The 17,993-nt window shown below is 40.8% G+C and overlaps 1 protein-coding gene across 1 annotated transcript; it reads left to right on the top strand.

Annotated features, from left to right (window-relative positions):
• The first annotated feature begins 11,380 nt into the window (after positions 1 to 11,380).
• Positions 11,381 to 13,629, top strand: LOC139402866 (C-type lectin domain family 12 member B-like). The gene is made up of 6 exons (XM_071146761.1): positions 11,381 to 11,560; positions 11,798 to 11,899; positions 12,821 to 12,997; positions 13,136 to 13,260; positions 13,351 to 13,451; positions 13,617 to 13,629. Exons 1-6 carry the CDS (start codon positions 11,419 to 11,421, stop codon positions 13,627 to 13,629), a joined length of 660 nt encoding a protein of 219 aa, XP_071002862.1. The 5' UTR covers positions 11,381 to 11,418.
• The last annotated feature ends 4,364 nt before the right edge of the window (positions 13,630 to 17,993 follow it).

Below are 17,993 nucleotides of genomic sequence, written 5' to 3'. Positions count from 1 at the left end.
CTGCATTTCTACCTGACTGACGCCGTTTAGATTCTTAGAGAAAGACAAGAGACATGTAAGGAAACCTTTCACAGAACCAACAAGAAGTTTGATCAGAGTGTTCTCAACCACGAGATCCGTTTCGGCACCTTCGCCTCAAGCACTTCAAGATCCGACTTAACCAACTTTCAGAATGTGTCTTGCTTTGAGGTCCACACTTGCTTTGGTGTTGAGCTAACTTCTTACTCAGCCTTTCCTGAAGAGAGAGAAGCTTTAAGATTTTTGAAGTCACCAAAATCCAGACAAAGTCACCAGTGAATAATCTGTTGTGTGAAGTCATCTACACACTAAAGAGCAAGGGAGTAGACTGTGATCTGAATTGCAAATTGATTTTGAGTGGAGGAGAATCGAACATCATCAGAGCATTAGATACAGGCTACATAACTCTATATTATGTTGATAACTACTGTATATTACTGATCATTACCAACGTACGATGAGAAGTAGCCTGATCTGACACAGCTGCCCCTGTTACAATGAGGCTTGTACTAACTCAAACCCAGTCGCAGAGAAACACAGCAAGCAGAGGTAAGGGTAAATCCAGATATTTTACTTAAAACCTAGGTAGAAACAAGGCATCAGTGCACTTAACAAAACATAAGACCTCAGCAATGCAGCAGGCCAACTGAGGAACCAAAATAGCCAGGCAGCCAGTGAACAGAAAATGTAATTTAACACAGGTGAAACTAATGAGAACAATCAGGGTAACCTGGGAACTAGAAAACAAGGCAAGGGTGCCCTCCAGCGGCAACCCAAGGAAACACACTCAAAATAACTCAGGAACTGTGATAGCCCAAGCTTTACAGTGTAAAGATCCTGGCTGTGTTCCAGGTCAGCTACATTGCAGACGCATGCCGAATCTCACGCCTGGATAGGCCTTTAACATATCAACTAACCACATCATATCGCAATCTGATGCCCACTACGCTGTCGATGACGTGGCACACAACCATTTGTTGATAAAATGCAACGTCTGCAATGTATTCGGCCTGAAATGCAACCCCTGTTAAGACTTGTTTAATCCTGCATTGACTGCTACTGTATTAAAATGGTTGAGATTAAATGTCTTGGTCATGTGTAATAATTTCTTGACATTTGCTGCTTTCATGACGTTGGCCTGGGGGTTGGTTTATGACAGTCATAAATACCTCTTCCCCCCTTTTTCCTCTCTCTACCCTACTGATGTTACATTTGCAAACCCCTTGGTTAACATAGAGATTCTGGGAACATCAGAAGGTGGAGGGAAATTAACTATATTCTGGTAATCCGACCAATTGAACATATGCGGTGGTACGTAATGAATATGATATCATCTCTACCCTACTGATGTTACATTTGCAAACCCCTTGGTTAACATAGAGATTCTGGGAACATCAGAAGGTGGGGGGAAATTAACTATATTCTGGTAATCCAACCAATTGAACATATCCAGTGGTACTTAATGAATATGATGTCAGTTCGGTTGTCATCTGAGACATTCTCATCAATGATAAGATGGCATAAACTCTACAGTGGAAAGTCTACACATCAGAGTTATCGGATTCACATGGAATTGTTGTTCAATTTAAATGTTTGAATATAACATTATTGGCGAAGAGATTAAATGTATGAGATTTGGGTTTTCATAAGGTTAGGGCTCTGCTCAATCAGTGGCCCGCCCCTGTGAAGGGACATGGGTTATAAAACTTTTCAAACACGCCCTCTTCTCCCTTCCTATATAAAGCCTTGATGACAATATAACCTCCTGTTCCGAGGATGTGAGGACGACGGTCCGTGTCGGAATGGTTCAGATAATAACTACAGAATGAAGCCAACATCAGCGTGAGCTTTGGTTGCGAATGGTATGAACTTTGAACTCTTATTCACTACAGAAGTGATACCTCCTAGCCGTTGAGTTAGCAACAGCAGCTGCAAACGAGGGTTAGGAAGGAACAGACAGAGTATTCCGTCTATCACACAACGACGTTACTACAATGTATCCAATTGACCACCAGAGACATTCTTCAAAGGACAAAGGACTCGGTTTGGCAACACGGCCTTCCATCTACCACCAACCTACCGAAGCACAGCTCAGAGTAAATATTTATTGCATTTTCCTTTTCCAAATGGGCGGTAATTTGGAATGCATAAGATACTGTATTTACGATAGCACAGCTTCTCCCTTTGTCCCTCAGTCTTCCCACTCTTTCACTCAAACCCAGCCCTTTTCTTTTGTGTAACCAGCTGTGAAATCTGTTCCGCCCGCCAGGGACGTTTTCCTTTATGACATAATTTGAAATCAAGGTATAATTCATTCTTTGTATATGTAATTATGTGTGATTAGTTAGGTATTTAGTAAATAAATAATTAAACCCAATTTTGTATTGCTTATTCAACTTGTTAGCCAGGGTTCGTGAAGATAACCAAGAATTGACAACATTCAGATGAGACTGAATCAAGGTGACAATTAATATTGACTGCTATTGATGTTAAATATTATTAGGTCTTTAAGAGTTTATTCGGAAGATAACAGCTCTATAAATATTATTTTGTGGTGCCCCGACTCTCTAGTTAATTACATTTACATGATTAGCTCAATCAGGTAATATTAATTACGGAGAAATGATTTTATAGAATAGCATGTCATATCACTTAATCCGGCATAGCCAAAGACATGACACTGCCATGTACATCTTGACCACGGCTAGCTACAGTGAACCTGGAAGTTTTGTAGTTTTGGAAGGGGAGGGATTTTTCGGCCATACATTGCACGAGACTTGCAAAGAAAGGGGGGAGGGGGGCTACCCCCACAACCAACACTAGTAACTGTCCAGAGGCCAGCGCTCACGCAATAATTGGTTCCGAGTTGCCGAGATGAAACCAAAGAGAACCAACCACTATCATCACATACACATCTGAGTGACATTGTGACTAACATGATAAAACTTCTTTCACATTACACCATTTTCAAAATCCTTAAAATCACCTTATGTTCTTGACTGTCATATCTAATGGCTGTACAAAGAAATGACACGTTAGTACTGGCTTAAAGCTTCCTTCACATTACATGGTATACAAAATCCTACAGTTTTATTACCTTTCACACTATGCAAGTCTTGACAGGATTGCATGTGTCCCATCATGTCTAATATGTAATGAATTATATCAGACAAACTGACTCAATTGAACCTAAGGTCAGTTCGTAACGGGTTGTAAGAATAACAAGAGTGAGGAGAAAATACAACTTGGAGAGCTCTCTGCGGCTGAGTGAGAGGGTTGGGTGAGAGAGCACTGAGAAGGGTAAGTTGTTTCAGCCCCATAGCTCCATATAGCACTCAGAAGTGAGTGCTATGGGGCGATAGTCATTTAGCTCAGTTACCTTAGCTTTCTTGGGGACAGGAACAATGGTGGCCCTCTTGAAGCATGTGGGAACAGCAGACTGGGATAAGGATTGATTGAATATGTCCGTAAACACACTAGCCAGCTGGTCTGCGCATGCTCTGAGGACGCGGCTAGGGATGTCGTCTGGGCTGGCAGCCTTGTGAGGGTTAACACATTTAAATGTTTTACTCACATTGGCTGCTGTGAAGGAGAGCCCACAGGTTTTGGTAGCGGGCCGTGTCGATGCCACTGTATTGTCCTCAAAGAGAGCAAATAAGTTGTTTAGTTTGTCATCGTGCCAAGACATCCTGGTCCGTGACGGGGCTGGTTTTCTTTTTGTAGTCCGTGATTGACTGTAGACCCTGCCACATACCTCTAGTGTCTGAGCCGTTGAATTGCGACTCTGCTTTGTCTCTATACTGATGCTTAGCTTGTTTGATTGCCTTGCGGCGGGAATAGCTACACTGTTTGTATTCTGTCATATTTCTGGTCGACTTGCCCTGATTAAAAGCAGTGGTTCACGCTTTCAGTTTTGTGTGAATGCTGCCATCAATCAAATCAAATCAGATCAAACGTATTTATATAGCCCTTCTTACATCAGCTGATATCTCAAAGTGCTGTACAGAAACCCAGCCTAAAACCCCAAACAGCAAGCAATGCAGGTGTAGAAGCACAGTGGCTAGGAAAAACTCCCTATCCACGGTTTCTGGTTGGGGAATGTTTTAATAGTCGCTGTGGGTACATCATCACCAATGCACTTGCTAATAAACTCGCTCACAGAATCAGCGTATTCCGGAACATATACCAATCCACGTGATCGCAGCAATCTTGAAGCGTGGAATCGGATTGGTCGGAACAGCATTGAACAGACCTGAGCATGGGCGTTTCCTGTTTTAGTTTCTGTCTATAGGCTGGGAGCAACAAAACGGAGTCATTGTCAGATTTTCCAAACCATCAATATTGATGGGGTGGAGGGAATCAGTAACATATTGGTGAATATAAACACAATATTGATGGGGTGGAGGGAATCAGTAACATAATGGTGAATATAAACACAATATTGATGGGGTGGAGGGAATCAGTAACATATTGGTGAATATAAACACAATATTGATGGGGTGGAGGGAATCAGTAACATATTGGTGAATATAAACACAATATTGATGGGGTGGAGGGAATCAGTAACATATTGGTGAATATAAACACAATATTGATGGGGTGGAGGGAATCAGTAACATAATGGTGAATATAAACACAATATTGATGGGGTGGAGGGAATCAGTAACATAATGGTGAATATAAACACAATATTGATGGGGTGGAGGGAATCAGTAACATATTGGTGAATATAAACACAATATTGATGGGGTGGAGGGAATCAGTAACATAATGGTGAATATAAACACAATATTGATGGGGTGGAGGGAATCAGTAACATATTGGTGAATATAAACACAATATTGATGGGGTGGAGGGAATCAGTAACATAATGGTGAATATAAACACAATATTGATGGGGTGGAGGGAATCAGTAACATATTGGTGAATATAAACACAATATTGATGGGGTGGAGGGAATCAGTAACATAATGGTGAATATAAACACAATATTGATGGGGTGGAGGGAATCAGTAACATATTGGTGAATATAAACACAATATTGATGGGGTGGAGGGAATCAGTAACATAATGGTGAATATAAACACAATATTGATGGGGTGGAGGGAATCAGTAACATATTGGTGAATATAAACACAATATTGATGGGGTGGAGGGAATCAGTAACATATTGATGAATATAAACACAATATTGATGGGGTGGAGGGAATCAGTAACATATTGGTGAATATAAACACAATATTGATGGGGTGGAGGGAATCAGTAAGATATTGGTGAATATATGTTGTTTGTAGCTAGCCAGCTTTTAATATGACATGGCCAGCAACAATTCCTGTTAGATAATTAAATGAATGATCCAGCTATGTGATCAGCTGGTAGTTGCATAGTAACGGTGTCACCAGCCCAAATTCTAATAGAGCTGGCACCAGTTGTTAAACTGGGCTGCACTGGACTGGGTTTCCCACGACCAGATTCCATTGTGAAAATGTCATTCGACCCGGCTCTAATTTGGCCCTAATTTTGAGGGCAAGTGATAGAGCATCTACAGATGGACTATACAAAAAAAGTGTTACCAAATGAAATCACACAGGAATTACAATGTTTACAGTATTTGTCATACTTTTTGCACTATGAAAATGTTGCACTATATATACAACAACCACTGTTGTTGTAACATCTTATCAGATTATAATGATCTGATAGTTCAATTTACCAGACCGGAGAACGATTGAGGTTGTTTTGTATTGTTCAGCTTCAGGACGTTTTTTTCAGACGGTCTGCCAAGATCTACTTATACCTGGTCAGATTTCTTTACAGGCAGACATAACCACAAACCATGTTCCCACACTGAGGCACCAAGATCTACTTATACCTGGTCAGATTTCTTTACAGGCAGACATAGCCACAAACCATGTTCCCACACTGAAGCACCAAGATCTACTTATACCTGGTCAGATTTCTTTACAGGCAGACATAACCACAAACCATGTTCCCACACTGAAGCACCAAGATCTACTTATACCTGGTCAGATTTCTTTACAGGCAGACATAACCACAAACCATGTTCCCACACTGAAGCACCAAGATCTACTTATACCTGGTCAGATTTCTTTACAGGCAGACATAACCACAAACCATGTTCCCACACTGAGGCACCAAGATCTACTTATACCTGGTCAGATTTCTTTACTGGCAGACATAACCACAAACCATGTTCCCACACTGAAGCACCAAGATCTACTTATACCTGGTCAGATTTCTTTACATGCAGACATAACCACAAACCATGTTCCCACACTGAAGCACCAAGATCTACTTATACCTGGTCAGATTTCTTTACAGGCAGACATAACCACAAACCATGTTCCCACACTGAGGCACCAAGATCTACTTATACCTGGTCAGATTTCTTTACAGGCAGACATAACCACAAACCATGTTCCCACACTGAGGCACCAAGATCTACTTATACCTGGTCAGATTTCTTTACAGGCAGACATAACCACAAACGATGTCCCCACACTGAGGCACCAAGATCTACTTATACCTGGTCAGATTTCTTTACAGGCAGACATAACCACAAACCATGTCCCCACACTGAAGCCCACACTGAAGCACAAAGATATGCAGATCTTCATGTACACAGCTCTACTTTGGTTCACCGCAGGGAGATTTGAAACTAAAAGTGATGCTGCTGAAAAAGAGTTAACGCTCCCCCTTTATGTCTTTGACGCTACCCTCGACCCCAAGTTAAAACCACTGCAGTGTGCGGTCAGTCAGTTGTCATGGTCACCGTGGCTCATGTTGTCACTGGATGAGTTCCAGCCATTTCTCAGTAACATTGGTGGCAGAATCAAGTATCCCATATTGAATACAATACAATAAAATATCAAATGTAAATTGTTATAGTCGTGTCAAAGCAACAGTTAGTGTCAAAGTAACCTGTGGATAGACAGTAGACGTTATGACAGTTAACCTGTGGAAAGACAGTAGATGTTATGACAGTTAACCTGTGGATAGACAGTAAACGTTAGGACAGTTAACCTGTGGATAGACAGTAAACGTTAGGACAGTTAACCTGTGGATAGACAGTAAATGTTAGGACAGTTAACCTGTGGATAGACAGTAAAAGTTAGGACAGTTAACCTGTGGATAGACAGAAGATGTTATGACAGTTAACCTGTGGATAGACAGTAAACGTTAGGACAGTTAACCTGTGGATAGACAGTAAACGTTAGGACAGTTAACCTGTGGATAGACAGTAAATGTTAGGACAGTTAACCTGTGGATATACAGTAAACTTTAGGACAGTTAACCTGTGGACAGACAGCAGATGTTATGACAGTTAACCTGTGGATAGATAGTAGATGTTATGACAGTTAACCTGTGGACAGACAGTAGATGTTATGACAGTTAACCTGTGGATAGACAGTAAACGTTAGGACAGTTAACCTGTGGATAGACAGTAAAAGTTAGGACAGTTAACCTGTGGATAGACAGTAAACGTTAGGACAGTTAACCTGTGGATAGACAGTAAACGTTAGGACAGTTAACCTGTGGATAGACAGTAAACGTTAGGACAGTTAACCTGTGGATAGACAGTAAACGTTAGGACAGTTAACCTGTGGATAGACAGTAAATGTTAGGACAGTTAACCTGTGGATATACAGTAAACTTTAGGACAGTTAACCTGTGGACAGACAGTAGATGTTATGACAGTTAACCTGTGGATAGATAGTAGATGTTATGGCAGTTAACCTGTGGATAGACAGTAGATGTTATGACAGTTAACCTGTGGATAGACAGTAAACGTTAGGACAGTTAACCTGTGGATAGACAGTAAACGTTAGGACAGTTAACCTGTGGGTAGACAGTAAACGTTAGGACAGTTAACCTGTGGATAGACAGTAGATGTTATGACAGTTAAGCTGTGGATAGACAGTAAACATTAGGACAGTTAACCTGTGGATAGACAGTAAACTTTAGGACAGTTAACCTGTGGATAGACAGTAAACGTTAGGACAGTTAACCTGTGGAAAGACAGTACACTTTAGGACAGTTAACCTGTGGATATACAGTAGATGTTATGACAGTTAAGCTGTGGATAGACAGTAGATGTTATGACAGTTAAGCTGTGGATAGACAGTAACGTTAGGACAGTTAAGCTGTGGATAGACAGTAAACGTTAGGACAGTTAACCTGTGGATAGACAGTAAGCTTTAGGACAGTTAACCTGTGGATAGACAGTAAACTTTAGGACAGTTAACCTGTGGATAGACAGTAGATGTTATGACAGTTAACCTGTGGATAGATAGTAGATGTTATGACAGTTAACCTGTGGATAGACAGTAGATGTTATGACAGTTAACCTGTGGATAGAAAGTAAACGTTAGGACAGTTAACCTGTGGATAGACAGTAAACGTTAGGACAGTTAACCTGTGGATAGACAGTAAACGTTAGGACAGTTAACCTGTGGATAGACAGTAAACGTTAGGACAGTTAACCTGTGGATAGACAGTAAACGTTAGGACAGTTAACCTGTGGATAGACAGTAGATGTTATGACAGTTAAGCTGTGGATAGACAGTAAACTTTAGGACAGTTAACCTGTGGATAGACAGTAAACGTTAGGACAGTTAACCTGTGGATAGACAGTAAACTTTATGACAGTTAAGCTGTTGATAGACAGTAAACGTTAGGACAGTTAACCTGTGGATAGACAGTAAACTTTAGGACAGTTAACCTGTGGATAGACAGTAGATGTTATGACAGTTAACCTGTGGATAGATAGTAGATGTTATGACAGTTAACCTGTGGATAGATAGTAGATGTTATGACAGTTAACCTGTGGATAGACAGTAGATGTTATGACATTTAACCTGTGGATAGACCGTAGATGTTAGAACAGTTCACGTTCACCCTATGTCCTCTGTCTCTGCTAGTCAACATGATGGCTGCTGAACACTTCCTTCACAACAAAGTATTTCCCCATCTCTCATCATGCCAGACATCACACAAAGTAAAATACATTATTATTACTAGACAGAGAATTAGACAATGTAGGCTACCACTCTGCCTATTGGCTTATTTGCATGTTCAAGCCTGTCTCAAAATACAACACTGCCACTTTATTTAAGAAATAAGCGTTTTACTTGACTGGCTTTTCAAATACAGCTTAAAATGTCGCCTACACGCTTTGTGCTCTCGTAGAAAGCAGTCACTATCCATTGCTGACCGATACTTATGTATAACTAAGCTAATAACTCGACTAGCAAGGAATATCAACAAATGTGCACACGCGCGACTCTGCGCTCTGAACTGATCTAAAAAGCGAGTTCACTCAAGGGTAATTATAATACCGCTCGTGGGCAACACCTGTCAATAGAGTATTAGTTTACTCCTTTGCGCTGTGACTCTGTCTACAACAAATTCACAGACTCAAACTTGGAAAATTAGATTTGTTTTGTTTTGTTGCATTGAAAATGGGCTGATATAATATTGATTCGATCACAGAACAAACGTTGATCTATATAGTGCAAAGTAATAGAGCAAACTAAGTGAATTTCAATTTATTGAGTCTCTGCCCTGCAGGGCAATTCTTCTGCCCAGCAGTTCTGGAGGAATTGCGCTGCCACGCACACGGTCTGTTTAGAGGGAACATTGTTGTCTAGACTACCTGTTTTTTAAGTACAACAACTGACCCCTACCTTAACTCTAACCATCGCCTAATGTTAACCAATCCAGAAACTAAACCGATTATAAACGTATTATAGATGTTTTAAATGAAGCATTTTTCTTTATAGTTGTCCTGTCTGTGGTACCTGTGATAACCTTATATCCAGCGATGAAAAGTGGCCTGTGTTTTTAGGACAGATAAAGTACATAAGACCTACATAGAATGTGAATAATGACATTAAGGGCACGTCTCAAATGTCACCATATTCCCTGTATAGTGCACTACCTTTGACCAGGTTCCTTCACCATATAGGAAATAGGGTTCTATTTGGGACACAGTCAGTTTAGGGAAGTTATTGCTGGAACACCTATTGTATTGTAATTGCAGTTGATTTCAGCATGCGTTGCTGTGCCAACACATTTTAGGCCATACCACTGACTTCCTTTAATAACAGCTTCCTGTCTGTCTGTCTCAAATGAAATGTTATTGGTCACATACACATGGTTAGCAGATGTTAATGTGAGTGTAGCGAAATGCCTGTGCTTCTAGTTCCGACCATGCAATAATATCTAACAAGTAATCTAACAATTTCACAAGTACATTTTACACACAAGTGTAAAGGAATGAATAAGAATATGTACATATAAATACATGGATGAGCGATGGCCGAACGACATAGGCAAGTTGCAGTAGATGGTATAGAGTACAGTATATACATATGAGATGAGTAATGTAGGATATGTAAACATTATATAAAGTGGCATTGTTTAAAGTGACACATACATTTCATCAAGTTTTTAATTATTAAAGTGGCTAGAGATTTGAGTCAGTATGTTGGCAGCAGCTTCTCTATGTTGGTGATGGCTGTTTAACAGTCTGATGGCCTTGAGATAGAAGCTGTTTTTCAGTCTCTCGGTCCCAGATTTGATGCACCTGTCCTGACCTCGCCTTCTGGATGATAGCAGGGTGAACAGGCAGTGACTCGGGTAGTTGTTGTCCTTGATGATCTTTTTGGCCTTCCTGTGACATCGGGTGGTGTAGGTGTCCTGGAGGGCAGGTAGTTTGCCCCCGGTTATGCGTTGTGCAGACCTCACTACCCTCTGGAGAGCCTTACGGTTGTGGGCGGAGCAGTTGCCGTACCAGGCGGTGATACAGCCCGACAGGACGCTCTCGATTGTGCGTCTGTAAAAGTTTGTGAGTGTTTTTGGTGACAAGCCAAATTTCTTCAGCCTCCTGAGATTGAAGAGGTGCAGTTGCGCCTTCTTTTCACCACGCTGTCTGTGTGGGTGGACCATTTCAGTTTGTCCGTGATGTGTACGCGGAGGAACTTAAAACTTTCCACCTTCTCCACTACTGTCCCGTCAATGTGGATGGGGGGCTGCTCCCTCTGCTGTTTCCTGATGTCCACGATCATCTCCTTTATTTTGTTGATGTTGAGTGTGAGTTTATTTTCCTGACACCACACTCCGAGGGCCCTCACCTCCTCCCTGTAGGCTGTCTCGTTGTTGTTGGTAATCAAGCCTACCACTGTAGTGTCGTCACTGGTGGGAGTCACGTGGTGGCCAGTATTGTGTTAATATCACACTGTGGTTGACTGATAAAGAGTTTCACTTCCATAAATCACACAGACACAGGACAGTGCTGGGAGAAGACACAGGTACAGATGTACATTAGAGTTGAGGTTAGAAGTAGAAGTTACTGTATTTGACCACAAGTTTGTTAAGATGTCAGAGGGAGTCTATGAAAACTCAGAACGATTTAAAGACGATGAGCCTGATGCAATGAAGAACACAGACATTGATGGCCAACTATATGCCAACGTAAGAGCCTTCAAACCCAGTACAAGAGATGGAGTTGTTGCTTCAGGTAAGATTGCATGGACACACACACACACACACACACACACACACACACACACACACACACACACACACACACACACACACACACACACACACACACACACACACACACACACACACACACACACACACATACATATAACAGGTGAGATTATCCTGTAGTACTACAGATTTATTTGTCCCAATCCTGGATGATACAGTAAAACACATTACCAATGATGTTTAATCATTTGTGATTCAGTACATGTTCAGTGGTGGAAGAGACCCTCTGGAGTTGCTGCAGTGTGTCTGGGGCTGCTGTGTGTTCTCCTACTGGCTGGGATCATAGGCCTGTCTGTTCAATGTAAGTCTACAGTATATCTATACTAAACAACAATATAAACGCAATATGCAAACATGTCTAAGATTTCACTGAGTTACAGTTCATATCAGTCAATTGAAATAAATTAATTAGGCCCTAATCTATGGATGTCACATGACTGGCAGAGGTTCAGCCATGGGTGGGCCTTGGAGGGCATAGGTCCACCCACTTGGCCGCCAGATTCCAACCACTGAGGAACCAAGCCCAGCCAATCAGAATGAGTTTTTCCCCACAAAATGGCTTTATTACAGACAGAAATACTCCTCAGCACATCCCCACCCTCAGATGATCCAACAGGTGAAGAAGTCAGATGTGTAGGTCAGGGGCTTGCATGGTTATACGTGGTCTGCAGTTGTGAGGCCAGTTGAACGTACTGCCAAATTCTCTAAAACAACATAGGAGGCAGCTTATGGTAGAGAAATGAACATTAATTTATCTGGCAACGGCTCTGGTGGACATTCCTGCAGTTAGCATGCCAGATGCAGATCCCTCAAAACTTGAGACATTTGTGGCAAAACTACACATTTTTAAAGTGGCCTTTTATTGTCTCCTGCAGAAGGTGCACCTGTGTAATGATCATACTGTTTAATCAACTTCTTGATATGCCACACCTGTTAGGTGGATAGATTATTTTAGCAAAGGGTAACTGCTGAATAACAGGGATGTAAACACATTTGAGAGAAATAAGCTTTTTGTGGGAATGAAACATTTCTGGGATCTTTTAATTCATCTCATGAAACATAGGACCAACACTTTACATGTTACATTTATATTTTTGTTCACTGTTTAAATAGTTCTTATAACTCAGATTTAGTAGTTCTGATGTGATCTATTTTAGTGAGCAACTTGTCTTTATTGTTGTTGCAGACAGCAACGTCTCAAAGAATTCATCTGCAGCGATAGACCAGCTACAGACCAGTTATAACACCATAACTAAAGAGAGAGACCAGCTACAGACCAGTAACAACAACCTGACTAAAGAGAGAGACCAGCTACAGACCAGTTATAACAACATGACTAAAGAGAGAGACCAGCTACAGACTGAGAGAGATGTTCTTAGCGGCGGGCTTTCCGATCTCAGTGAGTAAACCTACAATAATAAATGATCATTAACAACACAGACCTGATCAAGAGTCTGTGTTTTTTCATTAAGTGTACAGGGTGATAAATTGAAGGAAATTAATGTTAATCGTCTTGTAGAAAAAACCTGTCCTGAAGGATGGCAGAAGTTAGAATCAAGTTGGTACTTCCTGTCTACTGAGACTAAGACCTGGAAGGAGAGCAGACAGGACTGTCTGGAGAGAGGAGCAGACCTGGTGATCATAAAGAGTGATAAGGAAAAGGTGAGAGAGAGAGAGAGAGAGAGAGAGAGAGAGAGAGACGGTTAGATATTAACAAACATATGAATATATAGTTATCTTTCTCAACAACAGCCATTTCCCTTCAAAATCAAGAAGAGAGTCTGGATTGGTCTGACTTACTCTGTTAATGAGGGGACCTGGAAATGGGTGGACGGCACCCTACTGATCACAGGGTGAGAGATGATAACTAATGTGTCAATAAGTCTCCATTCAACCTTTTTCTATACAGGTTATTGTCATTGAGGGCAACAAAGTTCACTTTAAGATGAAACATGCCTGTATATTATTTAGGATTGTGATGTTCTAACAGTGATGTCTGACTGTTTTTAACCCTGTAGGTACTGGTATTAACCATGATATCTGACTGTTTTTAACCCTGTAGGTACTGGTATTAACCATGATATCTGACTGTTTTTAACCCTGTAGGTACTGGTATTAACCATGATATCTGACTGTTTTTAACCCTGTAGGTACTGGTATTAACCATGATATCTGACTGTTTTTAACCCTGTATGTACTGGTATTAACCGTGATATCTGACTGTTTGTAACCCTGTATGTACTGGTATTAACCATGATATCTGACTGTTTTTAACTCTGTAGTTACTGTTATTAACCATGATATCTGACTGTTGTTTAACCCTGTAGGTACTGATATTAACCATGATATCTGACTGTTTGTAACCCTGTAGGTACTGGTATTAACCATGATATCTGACTGTTTTTAACCCTGTAGGTACTGGTATTAACCATGATATCTGACTGTTGTTTAACCCTGTAGGTACTGGTATTAACCATGATATCTGACTGTTTTTAACCCTGTAGGTACTGGTATTAACCATGATATCTGACTGTTTGTAACCCTGTAGGTACTGGTATTAACCATGATATCTGACTGTTTGTAACCCTGTAGGTACTGGTATTAACCATGATATCTGACTGTTTTTAACTCTGTAGGTACTGTTATTAACCATGATATCTGACTGTTTTTAACCCTGTAGGTACTGGTATTAACCATGATATCTGACTGTTATAAACCCTGTTGGTACTGGTATTAACCATGATATCTGACTGTTGTTAACCCTGTAGATACTGGTATTAACCATGATATCTGACTGTTTTTAACCCTGTAGGTTCTGGTATGATCCACAGCCTGATAATGGTGTGAAGGACTGTGTTGAGATACGCACAGATCAGAGTCCTCTGAAGGAATGGAATTACTTGTCATGTTTGGAGAATCGTCACTGGATTTGTGAGAAAGGTGTTTAACATCACCATGACAACATATACATACATACATACATACACATACAGCAGCCTACAGTGCACAGAACTTCCTCCTTCATTCTCTGTCTCTGTCTCTCTGTCTCTGTCTCTCTGTCTCTGTCTCTCTGTCTCTGTCTCTCTGTCTCTGTCTCTCTGTCTCTCTGTCTCTCTCTCTCTCTCTCTCTCTCTCACTCTCTCTCTCTCTCTCTCTGTCTCTCTGTCTCTCTCTCTCTCTCTCTCTGTCTCTCTGTCTCTCTCTCTCTCTCTCTCAAACCCAGACACTCAAGCATGTTTTATTTGTTTGTATTAGCATATTAATAAAAGTCCAACTTTTTTTCCTGATTGTGACTTCCTGTGTCTCAGTAGTTATGTTTCACACATTATCAGACCCAACATGGAGTTAGTACAGTAGACTCAACAGAATACATTTAACAAGGAAAATGTATAATTTTGCTGTTATAATACCAAACCACACACACACACACTTGTTTACATGTTTGTATGAGCAAATTAATACAATTCCTACTTATTTCCTGATTGAAGCTTCCTGTCTACCAATAGGCGAGTTATGTTCCACAAAACATTGTGGAAGGGCGATGATGCTAATCCGAGGTAATGGCGCTAAGTATAAACCTTTGTCTGCTGCATACAAGCCAAGTCAATTTAAAAACAAATATATTTGTTCTCTTGAGGATCTTGGATACCATCATTCTACCTGCTCTGTTTAGAAACTCAAGGTGGAGTCGGTCTCCAGTAATGTTTGCTCTGAAATGAAGCCTAGCCAGGATGAAGTGCCTGCAGTGGCAGCCATAGTAGAGACTTCCAGCCTTGGCCCTGATCATACCAGAGATGATTTTGGATGGGTAGGAGTGAGATTTTGGGAAAACGTGGATCCCTGCTCTTTGTCCGACCCATGTGTTGTTTCAAGCTGGGAACTGTCACATATGTCACATTTTCGAGAAGTGGAATTGTTTATATTTTGTGTGCATCCAGAGGCAGAGGGTGCTCCACATGATGTAGCATATGATCGGGCCAAAGTAGAGGGATGGTGTGGTGGGTGTGTTGGGGATAGTGGTAGGATCGATAGAGCCAAAGTAGAGGGATGGGGTGGTGGGTGTGTTGGTGAAAGTGCTGTATACAGGTGTAGGATGTTAATTTGATCCCCTTGTTGCACAATAACTTTTCTGCAAAGCATTTAGCATGTACAGTGGGGAGAACAAGTATTTGATACACTGCCGAGTTTGCAGGTTTTCCCACTTACAAAGCATGTAGAGGTCTGTAATTTTTATCATAGGTACACTTCAATTGTGAGAGACGGAATCTAAAACAAAAATCCAGAAAATCACAGTTTTATGATTTTTAAGTAATTAATTTGCATTTTATTACCCTCACTGAGATAACACACACTGTCACTCAGAACACACTGAGAGTAAAAACACTAGCATCAAACACCAATACAGAAAATACAAACTTTTCATCTTTACAGTTTGAACAATTTCAGTGACTTCATACAAAGTAATATTTTCTTCAAAGAAAAGAGTGACATTCTTTCACATGATTTATAATTTTTTTTAGAACATAACAATTCTTTAAGGTAAATGTAAATTAGCAGTTTGCTTCAATAGTCTGTAGTAATTTACGGAATTACAGTAATGAGAAAAAAAAGGTAGAAACTAAAAGTACATACTGTAATTCGAACAAATAATTGAGGGGCTAATCCTGCCTCTCTCTAGCATCAGGCCACAGGTTTTCTTCAACATCACATCTAATGTTTTCTCTTGCCATGCACTTGGGGAAGAACCTTCTGGAGTGCCTTATCCATCCCTGGCAGTCCTCTGGACTCGTGTCCTCACATCCGGCACGCATGACTTCCAAAAGAGACATTTGGTCATGTGGGTGGTGACCAAACACTTTCCACCTCCAAGCAGAGAAAAACTCCTCTATTGGGTTGAGGAAGGGTGAATATGCAGGCAGGTACAAAACCATAAATCTGTGATGTGCTGAAAACCAATCTGTGACAGCTGCAGAGTGGTGAAAAGCAACGTTATCGCAAACTATGACAAAAACTTGGGGGTTTCTTACTGGCTTCCCCTGTTCTGCTGGCACTAGCTGAGCATAGAGCTGTTCTAGGAAAGCTATAAGCCTTTCTGTGTTGTATGGGCCAATGAGTGGTGTGTTGAGAAGCAAACCATCATTGGCCATTGCAGCACACATGGTGATATTTCCCCCCCTTTGGCCTGGAACCTCCACGGTGGCCCTTTGACCTATAACATTCCTTCCTCTGCGCCGTGTTTTGGCAAGGTTAAATCCAGCTTCATCGATAAATACAAATGAATGTGGTCTTTCCAGTGCTTCCACCTCCATTACTCTCTGAAAAACAGTAAGTGCACAGTTTTACTGTAGAAATGCTAGTGTTTTTTTTTACTGTAAATATTTTGTATAGCTGTGTACGTAACCTCAGACGTCTTACCTGGACATATTGGTATCTTTGCTCTTTTACCCGTTCACTGTTTCTCTCGAACGGTACAGTGTGTAACTGTTTCATTGTAACTTGGTGTTTCTTTAGGACTCGAGCAATAGTTGTTGTGCTGACAGAATTAACATTTTCAAATATATCATTATCAGCCAGCACTCTATCTTGAATCTCCCGCAGTTTTATTGCATTGTTGACAACAACCATGTCAACGATAGCATTTTCCTGCGCATCTGAAAATATTTTTCCTCTTCCCCCTGTTGGGGGCAGCCTTTGGGTCCTGTTGTAAAAATATATTTTACAGTCAAACTTACCGAAATATATATCTGTGTAAATATTCTATAATTGCAATACAAAATAGATTCCTGTAATGTTTTCATTTACTGTAAGGATGTAACTCTCACCTGTTTGCATGATGGAAAATTCGTATTACAGATGCCACTGTGGATCTTTGCAGATTGGGTTGCACCCTCAACCCTGCCTCTCTCAATGAGAGACCATGGTTCACGACATGGTCTATAAGTGTAGCCCTTATTTCATCTGAAATAACAGCTCTTTGTCTTCTTTGTCTTCCTCCACGCATCCGCCCTCTCCCTGCCACCCTTCTCCCTCCACGAACCCATCTTCCTTGTTCCATTTCCAAAATGAGTCTTTCTGAGCTCTACCTATATATACTGTAATATGTGTGTGTGTTCACTAACAAGTCTAAAACAAGACACCTGCTTAGCCTTTCAGCTGAAATTGCAATCAGCAATGTTTGAAAGGCACAAGGCTGAAATCTATTCCGTTTTGAATGTGTGGTTCACAGTTTTGACAGCAGTGTGTTAGCATTTGAACAAAGTGCTGTAAATCCACAGTGTTGTGCAGGTTGTGGTTAAAGTCATGGGATAAGTGTGTAGAGTTTTGAAAACTGTGTTCAAGAAATGAAAAACGAACTAGAGTTTGGTCCACATGAACTGCTGCTGTGCAGACTGTAG

This window comes from Oncorhynchus clarkii, unplaced genomic scaffold, assembly GCF_045791955.1.
Source record: "Oncorhynchus clarkii lewisi isolate Uvic-CL-2024 unplaced genomic scaffold, UVic_Ocla_1.0 unplaced_contig_2102_pilon_pilon, whole genome shotgun sequence".
NCBI classification, from domain to species: domain Eukaryota; kingdom Metazoa; phylum Chordata; class Actinopteri; order Salmoniformes; family Salmonidae; genus Oncorhynchus; species Oncorhynchus clarkii.
This window is presented reverse-complemented; position numbering and strand designations above follow the sequence as displayed.

Coding starts and splice junctions, on each gene's coding strand:
- LOC139402866 (XM_071146761.1), top strand. CDS start 11,419: ATGTCAGAGGGAGTCTATGAAAACTCAGAACGATTTAAAGACGATGAG. Junction 11,561..11,797: donor AGATGGAGTTGTTGCTTCAG/GTAAGATTGCAT, acceptor TTTGTGATTCAG/TACATGTTCAGTGGTGGAAG. Junction 13,261..13,350: donor TAAAGAGTGATAAGGAAAAG/GTGAGAGAGAGA, acceptor TCTCAACAACAG/CCATTTCCCTTCAAAATCAA.